The sequence below is a fragment of the Apium graveolens genome, chromosome 8, assembly GCF_009905375.1.
Source record: "Apium graveolens cultivar Ventura chromosome 8, ASM990537v1, whole genome shotgun sequence".
NCBI classification, from domain to species: domain Eukaryota; kingdom Viridiplantae; phylum Streptophyta; class Magnoliopsida; order Apiales; family Apiaceae; genus Apium; species Apium graveolens.
The window spans coordinates 266,873,690-266,894,588 of NC_133654.1; the positions used below are offsets into that span (position 1 = coordinate 266,873,690).

The window sequence follows — 20,899 nt, forward strand, 5'->3', positions numbered from 1 at the left end:
CACTAGATTTATGTTTCGACATTCGGTCCCAGCTCATCCAACTCAAATGAGTGCTTTTCTTACTAGATGACTTCCACCAGAATTTTGAGAGCGCCTTTTTAATATTCGTCGTGATTTCCATGGGTAACAGAAATACATTCATAGCATAAGATGGTAAAGTTTGGAATACAGACTTGATTAAAATTTCCTTACCAGATCTTGATATGGAACTATTATCCCAGCTCTGAATTTTCGTGTTTACTCTATCCTTCAAGTACCCTAAAAGTGCATATTTGTTTCTCCCCAGTAAATTAGGCAAGCCAAGGTAGGTACTATTGTCATTTGCCTCCATCATTTGCAAGACTTGACAGACCTGATGCCTGTTATACCGAATCACATTAGAGCTAAAGAAAATTGATGATTTCCCCGTGTTTACCTGTTGGCCTGATGTTGCTTCATAGATCTCCAACAACTGCAACACCTTGGAGGCTTCCTGAACATCTGCTTTACAGTAGAAGTACACATCATCCGCGAACAACATGTGGGAAATTACTGGAGCTCTTCTACATACTTTAATTCCATGCAACCAATGTTTCCGTTCATAGTTATTGATCAGGGCTGTTAAACCTTCTAGACAAATAATGAATAGATAAGGGGAGAGTGGATCCCCTTGTCTAATACCCCGTGTAGGAATTATTGGACCTAGCTGATGTTCTCCGTGCAAAATCGAATAAGATACCGTGGATATTGATTGCATAATAAGATAGATCCACCAATCACTAAAACCCACCTTTTTAGCATCGATTTCAAAAATTCCCACTCAATGCGGTCATAAGCTTTACTCATGTCAAGTTTTACCGCCATGTAACCCTCCTTTCCGTATTTATTTCTTTTTAAATAATGCATTACCTTGTAAGATATCATGATGTTATCCGAAATTAGACATCCCGGGATGAACGCACTTTGAGCCTCGGACACCACCCCTTCAAGAATATCCTTCATTCGATTTGCAATAACTTTTGTAATAATTTTCATCAACACATTACATAAAGCAATGGGACGTAGATCCCCTATTTTCACAGGATTTTTCTTCTTAGGGATGAGTACCATGTGAGTTTTATTTAAACCTTGAGGAAGCACTCTATTATGAAAGAAATTTCTTACTAGTTTGATGACATCCTTACCCACCACTGACCAGTGTTTCTGGTAGAAGGCAGGGGTTATACCATCCGGCCCCGGTGCCTTATCCGGATGCATCTGAAATAAGGCTGAACGAACCTCTTCCTCTGTAATTTCCGTTTGGAGTTCCAGGTTCTGAGCATAAGAAACCTTTTGGGACACACAGTTTATCACCTCAGCAGTCGAAGAGTAAGCCGTGCTAAACAGCTCTGTATAGTAGCCTGTGACATGATCTTCAAGGCCACTTTCCCAGCTTAACCATTCTCCATTTTCATTCTGCAGCTTCTGAATCCGATTAGTGCGACGCCTGACGTTACACGAAGCATGGAAGTACTTCGTGTTCTTATACCCACATTGCAACCATAATTTTTTTGATCTCTGGAGCCAGTATATTTCTTTCTGATCAAGAATTAAATGGAGTTTTTGTTTGGCCTCTTGATACATTTGTAACGACTGTTCGTCCCTTCTACTTCGTAGTTGTTTCATCTGCAACTTGCACTCTTTGATTTTCTTACTGAAGCACCCAGTTATTTCTCTCCCCCAAACTGCCAGTTTCTCTCCACATTGTTGAACTTTATGAGTAATATTAGCTGCTCTGTCGTACTCCCAGTTGTCCCTCACAATCTGGTAGCAAAGTGGCTCCGTCAGCCATACATTCTCGAATCTGAAGCACTTCTTACCATTCCAGGTCTGTTTTACGATGGGCTCGAGACAAATGGGACTATGGTCCGAGGGTGAACCTTCCTTCGTGTACAGCTTTGTAAGAGGGAATATAGACATCCATAAAATGGAAACAACACCCCTGTCCAGTCTTATTTCAATCCAAGCAGCCATATTCCTACCCCGTTCCCATGTAAATTGGTGGCCATTAAGAGGCAAGTCTTGCAGTGCTATGTCCTCCAGAACCCTGTTAAAGCCGTCAATCAAAGGTTGAGGATAAGCAGCCCCACCTTTCTTATCTTGTTGAGAGGCTATATTATTCATGTCGCCAATAATACACCAAGGTAAGTTTGAATCGCATGCTAGATTCCGCAGTGAATCCCATGTTCTGCGTTTCCTGTTTCTGTTGGGCTCCCCGTAGAAACCATTCAACCTCCAAGTTTGCATATTACTTAGTTGGAGCTCAACATCAATGTGATTTTGAGACAAGCTGAGTAGATTAACTTGCTCGTTTTCTCTCCACAGCAAGGTCAGGCCCTCGCTGCGTCCTAGGGGTTCAACAACAATCATCCCTTGAAACTTTAGACTCGACCTGATTCGTTCCATTTGATCTTTACTACTTAACATCTCACAAAGAAAAATAACAGAGGGTCTTTCTTGACTAACATCGCCTTTTAGGAACCGAATTTTCCGGGGCAACCCCAAGCCCTGGCAGTTAAAAGTACTCATGAGGAGTGGCGGGCCTGCACTGTAGCACCCGCCAAAAACAAGTTTTTTTAGTTCTCATTAATTTCAACTTGTGGGCTCATGATAATGTCCAAGTCCGTAGTACTACTCCCATTGGGCCCAACCTCATTATCCATCCTTCTACGTTTTGGGTCGTTTATCACCAGGGCCTTATTTTCCAGCTCAGCAATTGTGGGTCCCTCTTTCAACGAATTATTATCCTGATCGATTGCTACTATATTTATATTTATGTTAGGACTTGCAGATAGGATCCCTTGATTGACTCCGTTACTGGCTCCAGCTTCTTTTCTGTTACTCATATCTTTTATTCCTGGATTCCCTCCTTGATAATTCAAATTAGCACCAATTTCGGTAACAACCTTGTCACCTCTGTCGGTCATCGTACTACTCACCAGAGCCGCCCCTCCCGTTCTAAGTCACTTACTTCCTATGGTATGATTTCGCCGATGAGGCTCAGCAGGCATCCAAGAACCATAGGGTTTTTCGATCAGTTTCTCCGGTGTGTCAAACAACTTGGCGCAGAACTTGTCACTATGGCCTAGCAAACCACAGATAAAACAAAAAGTCGGGATCCCCTCATACTTAATGTTGACCCAGCACCAGTTTGCTGCATTTTTCTTTAACTTCATCGTCCTCTTCAATAGATTATCAATCGAAATTATAACACGAACACGCATATACTCCCTCCAAACCCCTATGAAATTTTTTGCATCTGATTCCACAAATGTACCAATGTAGTCTCCTATATCTCGTACCACCCGTTGCGACATAAATCCAGCCTCCATATCGTGCAGTTGTACCCATATATCTAATTTGTTGATGGGCAATGTTCTTGGGTTATCTCCTTCTTTCAGCCTTGCAAATAACAAATGGAATCGTCCAAAAGTCCACGGATTTCCATCTATCACCCTCTTGATGTCTATTTCGTGGTAGAACTGGAACAAGAATCTATTAGCCTCCAATTGTTTAACATACTTCCCTTTGCCTGGTCGCCAAAGTGACGCCATCTTGTGCTGCATCGCCTGATAATCGATGGGTGACTCAGTAAGAAACCGCCCAACAAGACACCACCTTGTATCCACTTCACCCAGGCCCCCTTCCTTTTAATCATAAGTTATACCTCCTTGTTCCTCCTCTTCCAAACTAGGGCTGAGCAAAACCGAACCGTATCCGAAAAACCGAACCGTACAAATTCGGTTCGGTTCAGTTTGAATTTTTTTGAAAATCCGGTTAATTCGGTTTTCGGTTATAACAGAACAAAAACTTCGGTTTGGTTCGGTTCTAGAAAACATAATTTCGGTTTAACCGAAATAACCGAAGTTTTATGTCTTCATTACTTTTAAATTATATATATTATATTAATAATACATTAAAATGAAACTACCGCGTATGATTATAAGTCTAAAGTCTAAACCTCTAATCTTATGGTTAGTGCAGCGCCTCCACTCTCCGGTGACCTGTCCAAACTCCACGACTTCACTGCTTCACATAATCACATTCAAAATCCAAACACTAATCAAGTTCAATTCAAGACTTCCGAGTTTGATTTTAATATATGGCTAACTAGTACTATGATCTTTGGAGTCTACTTTAAGAATTTATATACTCTGCCCATTGTGATTCCGGTGACATCCATATTAGAAAACGGGGTCTGATTAATATCCAGGGCTTGAGTTTTCTGTTTGAGTTTTCAACTGCTATTCCTCCGCTATGCTTCTCTATTGCTGCATTTTTTTAAAGTTCGGTTTTTATGTAACCGAACCGAAAAAACCGAAGTATTTCGGTTCGGTTTGAGAGACGAGTTCGGTTCGGTTTTCAAAAATACGAAACTTCGGTTTTCGGTTATTTCGGTTCGGTTTTTGACCGAACCGACCGTTTGCTCAGCCCTATTCCAAACTAATCATAGCGAAACCTTCCTCCATTTCCTGAAGACTGCTGCGAACCGTATCCATGGGATTGAAACTAGATGACTAGACAAACACTGAACTTAAAACTTTCTGAAACGATAAAGACCTCTCAACGAGAGAACAATACTACCATGTCAAAAGACAAGACTTTTTTTTATTTAAGTCGTGTTAAGTTTGATTTCTCTGAAAACAACTTCTAGGTGTAAAAATCATTTTTCATAAAAAAATATAAATCTTAGTTTATTCTTTATAACTATATATTTTAATCAGCCATATATCTATTTGATAACAAAATAATATTATGTTCTATTTTTTATTATCCATGTAAAACTTTGATAGACATATAAAATTATTTATTCTCTCTTTTTGCTAGGGGCTTAGCGGTGTTGTTAGTTGTTACACTGAGGGGACTGATGGTTAGACTATTGAATGAATAAAGAGTCATGTATGTGGCGGGAAAGGGAACTTGGAACAGTTGTGATGCGTATGTATGTTTTTAACGTGCATGTAATTTGTGTTTTGTTTTTATGGAAAGGGGTATTTTTTTTATGGAAGGTGTGAAGGGTGAACCAACCAACTAAATTATCCTATATTTTGCTTACAATAGTATATATATATATATATATACTATTATATTAAAGGCGAAAAATTAAAAGTTTGGTCGGTAGTCGGTCTGGTCAATGTAATTATAGTAATATTTAAAACAAAACACTCTAATAAATAGATAAATATTCATAACAAAATTATAATATATCTAATGGCTTTCGTTAAAACAAAATAATAAATAAAATTCACAACAAAATTATAATATTGATCCGATTTTAAATAAAAAATTTAAAAAATCTACATATAGTTAGTTGGATTTGAAAAATCAAGCAAAAATAAAATAATAAATATTATTGATATCGCTAAAAATATTATATTATTGGACTGGATTATAACAAAATAAAAATTTGAAAGGAAATTTGTGGGGTCAATATAATGTCATCAAACTAAAACAAAATAATACATATTATTTATTCGGTGTAAAATAAAATAATAATCACCCCGGGGTAAAATTAAATTAAATAAAATTGTAAGTATAATTAGCTGGATCTGGATGATTAACGGGTCTCAAGCTAACATAATTTTTTTTCATTGACACATAAATTTTTACCATTGATTCGGGTTTAAATACTAACTTATACACCTATATGTATATTAATAAATATTATAAAATAATATTAGTAAAAATTTCCAAATAAATAAGTTTCATAATTTAAATTTTTTACTTCAAAGGGCTAAAATAAAATTAAATAAAATAGTAAGTATAATTAGCTGGATTTGGTTGATATAATGAGCCTTAAGTTGACATAATTTTTTTTCATTAACACATAAAATTTTACTATTAATTCGGGTTTAAAAATATTAGACTAACATATATCTGAATATAGTTATTTGGATTTGATCAGTTAACAGACTAATGACAATTCGTATATTATTGATCTCAACTAAAATTTCTCTTTTAATTAAATATAATAATCTTCCGTAAACACACCTATAAATATTTAAAAATATAAATTTCAAACATTAAATTATTTTTTTTAAAGTATAATATAAATGTATAACTAACTTATACACGTACTAGTGACTTGTGCCCGCTACGCTTTGGCATCCTAAAAAAGAAAAAAAGCCGATTGTATGTTTAGATATTATTTTTTTATTCCCTTTTAAAAAATATCGGCCGTCATATCAATTTTTGTAGATACCCCTTATATATATTGTAACCAATATATTTTTATTGAGTTATTTTTTATGTATTTACTTGATGTAACAAAATTACGTACTGAGGCAGAACGAATCTTTAAAAACATCGAACTCCCACATATAATCTGTGTAATAAAAACATGGTTAAATTTAATTGGAATAAAATTTCCAACAGTGATTTTGTTAGAATCAATTTTTTGTTATTTAGCGTATGTATATAATTTAAAATTATATATCCTTAACATAATTTTTTAAATTACAAATCTATTAATGTTGTACAATCATTAATTTCTCATATTCTATTAAATTTTATTTCATAGGTTATGATTATTATTGCAACAACTATTATTAAAAAAAATATTTTAGATCTAATATTTTAATTTGAATTTGTGTGTCCTGTGAGAACTGTAAAAAAACTAATTACCGTCTACAGTTTCAACCGTTTCCTTTCTAGACATATGTGCATGTCTTAAAGCCCATTTACTTTTGAGTATTAGCTTCAACTAATTGTTGTCTAAATCATCTCTTCAATTAGGTTTATTGCTTCCATCTTAGTCCATAGTCCATGTTCTTGTGCTTTTCATCTTCATTAGAGAATGGGTCATCTTACTGTACTGTGTCATTCTCCTGCCGAATTATTTGCATTTGGAAGAATTGTAAGTGTTTCCTTCACTCTTAAATTGATATTTTGTTCTGATTGTGTTTCCTTTTACTGTTTGGTCCTTTTGAAATTAGCTAATAATTTCTTAATTTTCCGTAATAGAATCTTCCTAGTGGTTTTTTCACTGCATGTCCTGATATCATATCAGAAAGGGTAACTTTGCATGCTCCGAATGAAAAAGTTTGGTCCGGTATGTTATTTAAAGAAGGGAAAAGTATCTTACAGTTAGAATCTCTGATGAAATTTTATGGTGTCACGCCTTACAACATGATTTTATTATCATATCTTGGTGGATCAGACTTCAAAATCCAAATATTCGACTCTTACGGATTGGAAATAGGTTATTTGGAATCATGTACAGATTGCAGGAATGATAGTATTGCTATAGATGTACTGGCTTCTACTAACAAATTTAGTGTTTTGAAGAATTTCACTTGCCATCATAAATTGGTGATTACCACGGCGCCTCGTATGGATGATTCTTGGTCTGAGGTTAGTTTTCTTTGTAATACTTAAATGTTTAATTTGTTTCCAGTATCTAATATATTAATTTTTGGTTAGGTTTTGTGTGAGTTTGCATGTTACCAATTAGACTTGAAGGCTGGCCGCACTAATATAATGCTAGGATTTGAGAGTCATATGTGGAAAATTGGAGTGAAATGGGTGAACAAATGTTCCTATTTTGATTAGATGTGGGATCATTTTCTTCATAGTGCACACATAGATGTTGGTGACACCCTTGCTATGCGTGTAGTTCCTACACTTGATGTATCTGATATGCCCATATTCAAAGTAGCTGTTTTCCCTCCTTTAGTTCTAAAGAAAGATGACTCTGTTCATGGTACCTGTAATTTTTTTAATTTTTACTTATTAATTTCGTTCCTTCATATGTTATTGGCTGACAATTTTTAATACTGAACAGGTTTAGATGTCATTACATCTTACCAAAGGTTCTATAAATTTGTTACCTTAAATGCTTTGGAATTTGGTCATTTGGTAAGTTGTTTAATATAAGAATGTTTGGAGTTAACTACATTCTTGTTTTTCTTACTCCTTAAATATATTCAGGAAATTCCTCATGTTTTTGTTGCGAAATACGGAGATCGGATTTCAAATCCACTCAATATTTCTCCTGGTGCTGGTTATCGAACTTCTCTCATGTATTCTCATTCTGATAGGAAAATACATGGTTTAAAAGGTTTCTTTGAGCAGTATGAAGTTTTAGATGAATATGTCATTATTTTTGACTACTTTGGTGAGGCAAATTTCAGTGTGGAGGTTTACAACTCCGATGGTTTGAATCATTTAGTTAATTCTGATGGTCAATTTCGTGTTGAATTGTTCCAAAAAACATTGTCTAATGAGCCTACTGTGGATGAGGTACCTAATCTTGAATACCATTCAACTGCAAGTGATTTGGCGAATTTAATTGGTAATGTCATTGATGAAGACATGCATATGGTATTGGTCAGTGAGAGTACAGATAAAGGAGGTATTTTCACTGTTCAGTAAATAAAGAATAATCTTTATACAAATTGGTAACATCGTAGTCTAACACTGTTGTTGATGAATATTTATTTATTAATCATTAATCTTGAATTTGTAGGTTCAGAATCTGATTTGGATATTAATTCAATTGCACCAGCGCATGACAACACTGACCAAGGTATACAGTTTGTTCATATATTTACAAACCTTATTTCTTAAGTGTTTAGTTATATTTTTTTTCTTAAATCATCTTGCAGTATTAGACTCAGGTTCGGATTCGGATGATTCGTCAATGGAGGAACAACAGAACAACAATCCCATTGGTAACAATTTTTTCTCTTATTCTTTTCATTACTTATAAAGTATTTCTAAATTGGATATATTTTTTTCTTAAAACCTCTTGCACTATTAGACTTAGATTCGGATGATTCGTCACTAGAGGAACAGCAGAACAACATTCCCATTGGTAATTTTTTTTCTCTTAGTGTTTTGATTAATTATAAAGTCTTTGTAATAATTTTCTTTGGTTTCCTATTTAGATGATAATGTACCACTGGCTGAGGAACCCTCGTCCTTTGTTGCTGTACTTTCTCAATGTCATGTAAGGAAAAAATTTCATGGCGTGGTAAGTTAACTTATGAAATGATTTATTTATTGCTAAATATATGTTTAGTTGTATTGCTCTTATTCACTAAATGTGTTAAATATTAGGACATTGGAAGAGATTTATTTCCAATTTATTTTGATTGGGGCAAAAGAACGAATACTATCTTGACTTATGGTGGAAGGGATTGGAATGTTGAAGTTTTGAAGACTGGAAGGCGATGCAGATTTGGTATTGGATGGATGGAGTTTGTTGTGGAAAATAACTTTCTTCGTGACAACCAATTGTTGTTTGTTTATAGGGGAAACTTCAATTTCCTGGTATTGCTTATTAGTTAGTTTCCTCTGTTTAATGAATCTATATTGTACTTTTAGAATATTTTCAGTTGCGTTCTAATTATGGATGATACAATGTGTTATTAACTTATGTTGTTTATATATTTGTGTATGACAGTTAATCTGAATTTAAATATCTATGTGTTTGAATTAGATTTGAAGGATGTATTATAGGAAAAGCTCTTTAATTAATTGTGCAACAATAACCACATATATTTCTTGCGCTTAATTTCTATTTTGGCAATCTAATATAACTCTGATTGCTACTTTGCTACTTATGGATCGAAAACTACAAACATACTCCATAAATAATTAATTGAATCTCTGTTAATTTCTATGAGTTCTGTAAAACTAAATCCAGGTGATAGGATGAACTTGATGCCTGTTTAATGTAGAAAAGACTAATTTAGCAAAATGTAGCATTAGTGGCATACCAAAAATGATTGTTCATATAGCGATATATAATTTTTTACCTCTGCAAGTGACTCCTGAATTGGTTTAGGCTGGTATTCTGAATTATTGCTTATAGTCCTCCTATTATTGATATCAATGGCAGTATACAGCCTGTACTTGAATTTGATGTTCTCCTTTTTTATGATAAGCTTCATCAAGTACTCCTTTTGTTCAATTATCTTGAGTAAAGATGGAAATATCATTTCGTTTGTCTATCAGATTCGGAACATAAATTAGTTGTTTAGTTTTAAATTGATATTTTGTTATCTACCAAAATTTTATAGTTACCTCTTCGAACATTTCACCCGCTCCTTTCCCATAGCATATTTGAGCGGCTTTGTTTTCCATCAAGATGTCTATCTCACCAGTGTTGTCTCCAGCCCTCAAAAGGATGTTAAACCTGTTTGACCAAATATGTATGTCTCAGAAATTCAGCACTTTGAGTTAATGTAATTAGTTTATGGTAGAAATAAACTATACCATGTTATAGGATATGGAACCTCTCTAGGGAAATGCTTGCAGTATTGTGAGTCATCAACTGTAGTTGTTGGATTATAGCATGATGAGCACATTTTGCGGAACCAATTATCCGTTTCTTGAACCGCGATGACTTTCAAGTTGCAGTAGCATTTTTTCTGCATGTACATGTATAGGGTTTTAATAACTCAAATAATGATGCTTAATTTAAATAATAAAATAAGTAATGGATACTAACATCAATGAATTCATCACCCATGCCTTGTATCTCATTTACTGAAAATGTTTTTGGTGGTTTTGAACTTATCTTCACATGCATAATATCAGCAAATTGTGGTAGTTTTAACCTGCAATTGAATAATATCTAGTAATGTATTGTCTTATATATCACCATATATTCTAAAAAATTGTACTAAATACTGTGTTGAAACCGTATGGACGTACGCATTTCTCAAATGAACCGCACTGTGATGGTTACAATTAAGATGAAATGAAGTAGCTCCAATATTTGATATATCAATTTCATCTGCATATGTTTATATGAAATTTAGCGTTAAATCCAATAGGTGTTAGAGAACTATTTTAGATAAACTATTGTATACGTACTTTGCCAGAGAGTTATCCTTGCACATCTTATGATAATTATAATAGGATATTCCTATTTCTCCGGCATTGTTTCGTTGAGCTGTTCAACAAAAGAATCCCAGAAGGTAACTCTAGCAGATGTGTTGCCATCCGAAATGTAGAATTTTATTTGAGATTGTTGTTGATTTAGCTTGTTAGTGAATCTGGAAATCCTGAGTTGCCGATCTTGTATAACTCCTATGACATCTTCAGCCGGATAAGATAGGAATTAAAATCTTAATGTTTCAATTTTTGAAATATAAGGATTTTAGTTTTTAAAAAACTTACCTGTCAGATAGGTTGTCTGTTCAGATAGTTCCTTCAAATCACCAAGGTCGTAGAAATCAAAAACAAACTTCTCTATGGCTACTTCATTTTCATCGATATCCACTATTTTGGTATCCTTTGACAACACTATTTGTATATCTTTCATGACTGGACGGAATTTTTCTTCAGCAAGATAGTCTTTAACAGTAAATTTTTTGAAAATATAACATTTACCCATTTCAACAGCAGGCTCTAACAGGTCAGCTGCAGATGCAGGGACAAAACCATGAATCCTACACTTCTGAATTAAAAAGTGAGAAGTTAGCACTTTATATATAGACTAATCATTAAAATAAGTCAGTGTGTTAAGACAAATTTATTTCCGATTACCTTATTATCCAACAACAGCATATTGAATGACTTGAAAGGAGCACCTGTTGTTTTGTTGTATCCTCTCCAAATATTGAGAACTCTTGCAGACACCTTCCAATCGTATTTTCCTTTACGTAATTCTTTAAATGAATCATACATTTTGCTCTCCATTCCGGATCAACTTCCTACTGGGTTTTAAGAATTGTTGGGTTTGGTTACCTTAGTCATTGAAAGAAAGACACTGTACTTATAGGTTGTTTATGATTATTGTTAGTTAATGCATAAATGAATATATCAACCTTACCTATTATTTAATATGAGGCAGTCATATATTTGATATAAGACATTCATAGATGATGGGAATCACATTAAAGACATTTCGTCAAGGTAGGTTGTGAATAGTTAAGTGTTAGATGTTGACTCGCAACTGCATAATTTAATTTGACGTTACAAATTAACCAAATAAAACATCCATCAAAGTTTAAATGTAGCCAAAAATATAATGTTTCAATCTATTATTTTGCAGCAAATTTGCAGAACTCCAATTTTCCCATCTGCATGGATAACATGTAATTAGTTTGTGCCTCAAACTTTAATAGTAAAGTGAGTTATGATTCAATTTATTTAACTTACAGTTTCTTCATTTCTGCATTTTTGTCAATCTAGGTGATTCCTCTAGCTCACACTTGATCGAACTCTTGCTCTTCTGTCCGCGAGACCTATTTGTAGACTTACCTGTTAGAGGGCTAGTAAAATTTACTAAAACTTGTTGCGAATCCAATTCCTAAAATGAAGTTAAAATACATTACACATTAATTTTTGGGCACAAATATTTCCTGGAATGCAGAAACTGTGGAGGTTCCTTACCTGTATTACAGTATTTGTTGACAACTCTTCCACCTGTGGGCTTTTTGGTTCGTTAGGATCATGACTACGTGTTACCTCTTCCGGAGGACCAATTCTCTTTGCATCAAAAACATTTGATTTTTCTTTAATATTCTCTTCTGATGGGCATAGAGTAATGGTGAATTGTTTTCCCTGCATTTCTTTCAGAATCGGTGGAAAAAGTTTTTCATTACCCGCCTATAAAATTAAGAAATGGAGGAATTGTAAGTACTAATCCAAAATTTTTAAATTAACTCTTACTTAGTTAGTTATTAGGTTTGCTCTGTAAGATACATATTGCAGTGATAGAAATTTTAGATTTAATTATGCTTTCATCATTCCAGTATTTTAGGCAGTAGCTTCTTGAGGCTCTGCATTATATTGAAGGTTTATGCTTTCAGACTCCTAACAATATTTAGGAATTGATAATATTTCCTCTGATAAATGGTAAAATAGAGCAATATGTCATTAAAAGATACCTCACTCATTTTGTTTTCCAGCTCGTAAACATCCATCCCTATCATTCTACGTACTTCATCATCGGGGAAGATTATTGTCATAAATCCGGGTTCATCAGCACATATTGTACAAACCTTGTACCTGTGGTAATTGTACTTCAATTATCATCCCTTGTCATTAAAGATTAATTAAATTACATCTAAATAACAGTGTATTAATCAATTGGGTAAAAATATATAGGAAATCACCTCTTATCTGGATAGGGTAGGTTTCTTGGGCATTCACTACATTTCCATCTTCCTTCTGTTAACACCACCTCCTTGTCGCATTTGACATAATAATTCTCATACCAATTACATTGGTCGTCAACCTTTTTAACTGTTACACGGCAAAGTATATTCTTCTGCAAAATTTAAGTTTAATATGTTAACTTTAACATTAACTCTGTACTATATCTGTTTTAAAAAAAAATTGAAATGAAACTTACATTAAGATAATCATCATTAAGAGTTTTAAGCTGCTTAACCGTGTAAATAGTATCATCAATTTGTTCTTTTTTAGAAATAGCCTTCAAGCTAATAAGAAAAAAAATTAAATCATTGAAATTATTCATGTTAAACAAAGTATTACATTCTCTAAAATGTTACACCTCTATTTGATTTACTTTACCTTTTTAACAGCAGCTGAGAACTGTAGTGTTTTGGATTAATGTAGTATCTTGTGGCATGATAATTGGTTAGGTATATCTCTTTTGTTGTTGTAATAGGCACAGGTTAAAGAATGATCTGAGGTGTAATGTAATGCACTAATTAATTGTTCTACCTTCATACTTATTCACTTTAGCACACGCTAAAATCACCACTACATGTTCCTCTTCAGCAGCCTGTAATAGAGATTCAAATTCTTTTCCAAATTCATTGAAAAGGGTTACATTTACTTCATCCCTGAAATATAACTTATGGATTGTTAGGACCACATTATGTTTTTAAGAGATTGATAAATAATTAACATATTTATATAAATAGCATCTAACCTTCCATCACACAAACTAAACTTAACATGGGATTTGCTTGGGTCATCCTTAGAGGTAACACACCGTGTTGTACATGTCTATACGGATCCAACCACATCTACATTATAGTACAATAATGTATTACTTCATCACAAAATATTCATTAGTTCAAATGTAGGTGTTTCTTCAAAGCAATAATTGTAATTAAATTACCTATAAGAAAGCTTGTATCATCATCATTTATAAACTTTGGAACATCTTTCAGAGAAAACAGATCGAATGCATAAGGCTTAAGTAGGCAAATATCATCATTTAAAGGTTTCATTTCTGTCTGGGAGTCAAAATAAATGTGTAGCCCATTTCTTACACATCTATTCTTCTCGTCTCTTTTGTAATATAAAACCTTAAAATTACAAACATCTTACACTTTGCCTTCTTCCAGAAGTGATGCAAAAGGGGCAGAAATCTTCTCACTAATAAATGCATGAATCCTACAGTCCTGAAATAGAAATACGCAACTGATGCAGCTAATGTAGTTGAAGCAATTAATGAGTATACATATTTCATAATTAGTACATACCTGGTCATCAATAAAAAGTATGTTGAAACCTCGAAACTCATTTGTAGTTCGGTTACTACCTTTCCATACAGCTTGAGCACGAACACATATTGACCACACAATTTTTTCAGTAGTGAGCTCAAACAGGGTATGGTAGGAAGGAGACATAACTGAGAACCTTGTTGAATTAGTGTTTCTACATGTGATAATTACTTAGATGATATAAGTATATTCTTTGGTTCTCTTTTACTGCATTGGACTAACTGATTGTCACGTGCTTATAAGATATTGAATTTTTCAGCATGAATTGTTTAACTGTTAGCCTAAACTTTTGTTCCTCTTTTATTAATTTTTAAATCCTGCATCATTTGCTTCCATAGACCATTGGGACTGTGGTACCTACAGTTGTTATAAAACAGAGTAGGTGTCCTTAGTACTAAGTAGTACTCATCAACTTTTCTCTATATTTTTGTAGTTTCAGTTTTATCATGTGAAAAGTTGCAGAAACACACTGTGTTTACCTGAAAATAGTGAAAGAAAACAGCTGTAAAGCAGGGTTCTCAACAGCCTTTCTGCACATCCTATTGATGGTGCTTTTCCTTTTGCATGAATAGTAAATTCAGTATATGCTTTTGAGAAAAATGTATGGTCCTTGTCAATTGAAGCATAGTACATATTATACATTATCCCCTGGTTTTCTCTGTAAATTTTGTTGTTATTGATGTTCATAACCACTGCTCCTATTTAACCAAAAGGGTGAAAGTTAAATCTACTGTTGCTGCTGCAAATCTCTGTATAGTACTTGACCTATCCTAATTTGATTTGTCCCAATTTGATATATCATAAAAAGAGGATTTAAAATTAAGCTTTAATGTGCCAATTGATGTATCAGTATAATATTTTTATATTTGTAAGTTATGATTAAGTACAATAGATTTAGATAACTATTATATTTGAAATTATTTGTGTTGAAGTAAATGTAGGATTACCCTTTTTATCAATTTTGTAATATCCAAAATAATTTTAGAGTATTGCATCAGGCCTATATTCACCTCCCTAAATCATGATTGATATTAAAAAGCGGTCCAAACGGCATACATAATTTTGATATAATTATTACAAATGGTTATAATTACTACAAATTGAGGTTGATTTGAATTATAGCATTGGGTATAAGGCAATGAAATTTAGGTATAATCTCAATTTTAAAATAGATTTTAAAATTTTTTTAAAATATTTTTCTAATACTTCTATCCAAAGAGAGTGAAATAAATTACTTTGACATAATTCAGATATAGGCACACATTTTTAGATTTGATTTTATTTTGAAGTAATACTAAATTTAACCATGTACTCCAGACTTATATTAAAACTTCAATATCGATATACATTTCAGGTCAATAATATCCTACTAAAGTTTAAGCAATAATAATTGGATTGGTATAGTCTGTTTCAATCTCATATGCATTATAGCAAATTTTAAAAACTTATATAGGTAGAATTATATATTCAGGTGGTATGCTTATGTACAACTCTTTTTTATATATTTTTCTTAAACAAAAGACTATTATTAGTTCAATAGAGACATAGAGGAACAAATCTTATTTTGCTAAATTACATATGTAAGTATCAAATCTGTGACCTACTTTTGTAGCCAAGTTAACCTTAATGTAGGTACATATAAATTCAGGTATAATTACTACAAAAGGTTACTGTTAGGAATATATGTGCATTAGTTCGATGATAAGTTAAACAAAACACTTAAGTAGAAATCTAGTGTTTGTAGCCTCAACGGATAAGACCACTTTGGCTATCCATTGATGGAGTAGCTTTACTTAGAAATAAGTTTAGTATTGTAGCACATTTCAGTCTCTGTAATTGAGTTGTAATTCTCAGAAGTTGTAGGAAATTATAAGTCAGGTTGACAACTAGTGGATATGCAAATAGGATGAAGGTAAATATTTCATGCCTTGTAATTTTGTGTAAATGAAGTAGTATCAACTGATAAATTAAAGGTCGTCAACGGATGAGGAACAAAGCTTCAACGGATGTCTCTAAAGCTTCAACGGATAACATCCATCAACGGATGAATGCATCAACGGATAAAGCTTCAACTGCTAAAGCATCAACGGATGTCTCTGAAGCTTCAACGGATAAAAGCTTCAACGGATGTTTAATTCCATAGCAGTTGACAGTGACAATTCATAAGCTGACTAAGGCACATGGGTTGACAGAGACAGATTGGAATGTGGTAGCCTCTTGGAGGAATTAAAAAAAACAGCATTTCCATTCTGGTGCAAACAAGGAAGTATTCAAAGATTGACAAATTATCTCTGATTGCATCGGATATGGAAATGAAAAAAAAACATGTGAAGGATTATTTTTTATAATTGTATCTTTGTCTTCACTTGTAAAACTTGGTGATATATAAACCAAGTTGCAGCTAGTAATTAGGTGTAAATTTTCCAGAGCTGTTTAGAAAAACATTGAGAGAAAATCATCTAGTTTGTACTAGGACGCAGCTGTGATCAATTCTTTGAATCACAGATTTTTTGAAATAACACATCTCTGGTGGAACAACAAATCCACCAGAAAAGTTTTTAAGTCTGTTGTGTTCTTTACATTTGTGTTTGAATATATATCTGTCTGCACCAGCTCAAAGCAATTCACACACACTTGGTCATCAAAACACATAGCCTTTGAAACTGCTCAAAACTTGAAAAGTTTTGAGATTTACATTCAACCCCCTTCTATAAATCTCATTGTTAGTTCCTTGGGAATAACAATTATAATAATTAGGTATTCATTAGGTTAAACATAACTAAATTTAGGTATTCATTTTTTAATAAAAATAATTCCTAATCCTTCTATCCGAATAGAGTCAAAAATATTTCTATAAGACAATCCATATATAGGCACACTTTTTGGGATTTATTTTTATGTTAAGGTAATACTCAATTTAAGCATGTAGTCCGAAGTTATGGTAATAGTTCAATATTTATATAAAGTTCAGGTGAATAATAACTTAGTAAATTTTAAACCATCGTAATTGGATGGGTAGATCCTTTTTCGATCTCATATGCATTATATAAAATTTAAAAAACATATATAGGTAGAATTTTATATTCGGGTGGTATGGTGATATACACATGATTTTTGTATCATTTTCTTAAACAAAACTTTTTTAATAATTGCGTCCAAACAGAGTCAAATAATTACTTTGACAAAATACAAATATAGGAACACATTTGGAAACTTGATTTTATGTTGAAGTATTACTCAATTTAAGCATATAGTTCGAACTTATATTAAAACTTTAATATTTGATTTAGGTGATATACAAATGGTTTTATTGTAGTCACGTAAACCTCGATTTAGGTACAGGTAATTTAAAAATATTTTTGATATAAAAAAATATAACTATATCCATTTACTTTAATGGATGTTGATTTTAAAATAAGGTTTAATAAAATAGGTTCCATCAAAAAGTAATAATACAACGATCTATTGTTCATATATAGTTATCAAATTTGTGATATCCCTTTATTGTGAAGTAAATGTCGAATAACGTATTAGGTATATTCATTAAACTAAATATTTATTGCGAAAAAATAGAGGTACCAAAATTACACAATTTAGGTATAATTACTACAAAAGGTTCGTCTATACTAAAGTTTAAGCAATACTAATTCAATCGAAATTTCCTGTTTCGATTCAAATATGCATTCTACCACATTTAAAAAGCATATGTAGAGAGAATTTATATTGTCGTGGTATGATTATGTACAACTAATTTTGGTATCGTGTTCTTAAATAGAACTTTTGTATTAGTTCAATATAGAGATATAGGAACAAATCAGATTTTGCTAAATTACAAATATTGGTATCAAATATTTGAACTGCTTCTGTAGTCACGTAAACCTCGATTTAGGTACAGATAAATTAAAAATATTATATATATATAATTATATCAATTTACTTTAATGGATGTTGATTTTAAAATAAGGTTTAATACAATAGGTTTCATCAAAAAGTAATACTACAATGATCTCTTGTTCATATATAGTTATCAAATTTGTGATTTTCCTTTATGGTGAAGTAAATGTCGAATGACGTATTAGGTATATTCATCAAACTAAATCTTTATTGTGAAAAAATAAAGGTACCAAAATTACACAATTTAGGTATAATTACTACAAAAGGTTAAAATTACTAATGATTTAGGCATAATCTCAAATTTTAAATATATTTAAACGCAAGGAAAACTGGGTATTGAAATTTTTATTCAAATATTATCTAATGTTTCTATCCAAAAAGAGTCTTAAATATTACTTTGAGACAATACCGATATATGCACATATTTTAGAATTCATTTTTACGTTGAAGTAATACTCAATTTAAGCATGTACTCTGAACTTATTTTAAAACAGTTATATTGATATACATTTCAAGTCAATAATATCCTACTAAAATTTAAACCATACTAATTGAATTGGTATAGCCTGTTTCAATCTTATATGCATTATAGCACTTTTCAAAAACAGATACAGGTAGAATTATATATTTAGGTGGTATGGTTATGTACAAATGCTTTTTGTATCGTGTTCTTAAACAAAACTTTTTTATTATTAATATAAAGATATATCATAACAAATCTTATATTCCTAAATGACAAATATAAGTAACAAATCTTTGAGCTGCTTTTCTAATCAAGTAAACCTCAATTAGGGTATAATCCATTTTTTGGGCGTTAATATATATGGTATATCAAATTTTTGTTGAGACAATATAAAATGGGTTACACACAAATTAAAAATATTTATGATATATACAAATATAATTATATCAATTTTCTTTAATGGTGGTGGATTTATAAAAAAACGTGAACAACATAAGTTCTATCAAAATTTTATACTACAACATTTTATGTTTCATTTATAGGTATCATATTGGTGATGTTCCTTTACGATGAGGTAAATGTCGAATTAGTTATTCAGTACCTTTTGTTCTCTCCAATTATTTTTTAGAATTTAGCATATGAGGTATGTCTAATTTGTGATTTTTCGTTATGTTGAGACAATACAAAATGGGGTACACACAAATAAAAAATATTTATGATATATACAAATATAATTATATCAATTTACTTTAATGGTGGTGGATTTATAAAAAACCTTGAATAACATAAGTTCTATCATAAATTTATACTACAACGTTTTATGGTTCATATATAGGTATTATATTGGTGATGTTCCTTTACGGTGAGATAAATGTCGAATTAGTTATTCGGTACCTTTTGTAGTATCCAATTATTTTTTAGACTTTAGCATATGAGGTATGTCTAATTTGTGATATTTCATAGGATGAAGTAAATGTTGAATTACTATATCTGTACAAATTACATAGTGAGGTATGAAAGCTTAGAGTTCCTTTCTTGGTAAAGTAAACCTCCATTGAGGTATAATCAGTTTTTGGGTTTAACATATGTATTATATCGCTGGTAATTTCAGAAAGTAACATATGGTTTACACCAATTTAAGTACAATAATGATAATGGATATTAGGATAGATTTATGTTTGATGTTAAAATAAGGGACAACCAATAACTAAGTTCATAATTACATACTCAAAAAAAATCGAAAGATTATACTAATGTTTGAAAATGAAGGTGGTTCACTGATTTCCATTAAACAAACTAAACACCGCTAAATTGAACACGATACATGGACCAGATCATTCATTCCCATGTTTCAATCTTCCCTACCAAGATATCTGCATTGTTGGATTTCATATATAGATTAGTAACATGTATACTGTCAAAAATAAATCAGCTACAAATGTTAATATAATTACCTGTCACGGAGCTCACAAACTCGAGGAACGTCATAATTGAAATAAAGCTTGGTAGAAGATGTATCCAAAAGTGTAATAACACCACTATACAGGCCTTTAACCTTGATGCAAGAGCTCATTACAATAATGAAAGGGTGTACAGGATAAAACGCAGCATCATTCATTGCAACATTGGTACATTTAGCAAACTCGTCCCATAAACAAACTTTGACATCATACCTATATTTATAAAGTATGTTAATAACACTATGAAAAGAAATTTTTACTAACATTAATTCAGATTACCTCAATAGAGTTTCTTAATTAACTTACACACAGTCAATAAGGATTAAATCTAGGAGAGTATGAGTATTATGTTGTTTGTCAGTTAGTGAACGTAGAGGCTTCCTTTCCTTTACAATACCTACAACATCTACCAAAAATATCATCGATAATGGTTAGTTTTAATTTTGAGTTATCAAAGGACAAAGAGTTTAAAAAGTAATAATAAAATTAAAATATTACCAATACAATGCTCTTCCTGATAGAGGTAAGCATTAATATTGCCAAAATAATAAAAATCGAAAACCTCTCCACGGGGAACAAACTCAGGTACCGTTATCAGCTTGAAAGTTGTGTGTTTGTTAAAGCAT

General features: G+C 32.1%; 2 protein-coding genes across 2 annotated transcripts in view; both read right to left on the reverse strand.

The window, feature by feature from the left end:
* Positions 1-2,981: 2,981 nt before the first annotated feature.
* On the reverse strand, positions 2,982-3,572 carry LOC141680958 (uncharacterized). The gene has a single exon (XM_074487030.1). The coding sequence runs from the start codon at positions 3,570-3,572 to the stop codon at positions 2,982-2,984; it is 591 nt and encodes a 196-aa protein (XP_074343131.1).
* A 16,592-nt stretch (positions 3,573-20,164) lies between these two features.
* Positions 20,165-20,899, reverse strand: part of LOC141680959 (uncharacterized) — a 91,534-nt gene continuing 90,799 nt past the window's right edge. The window contains exons 11-12 of the mRNA XM_074487031.1: positions 20,268-20,486; positions 20,165-20,186 (exon numbers count right to left, since the gene is read on the reverse strand). Coding sequence (XP_074343132.1) covers positions 20,165-20,186; positions 20,268-20,486 — 241 coding nt within the window. The remainder of the gene's footprint in view (positions 20,187-20,267; positions 20,487-20,899) is intronic.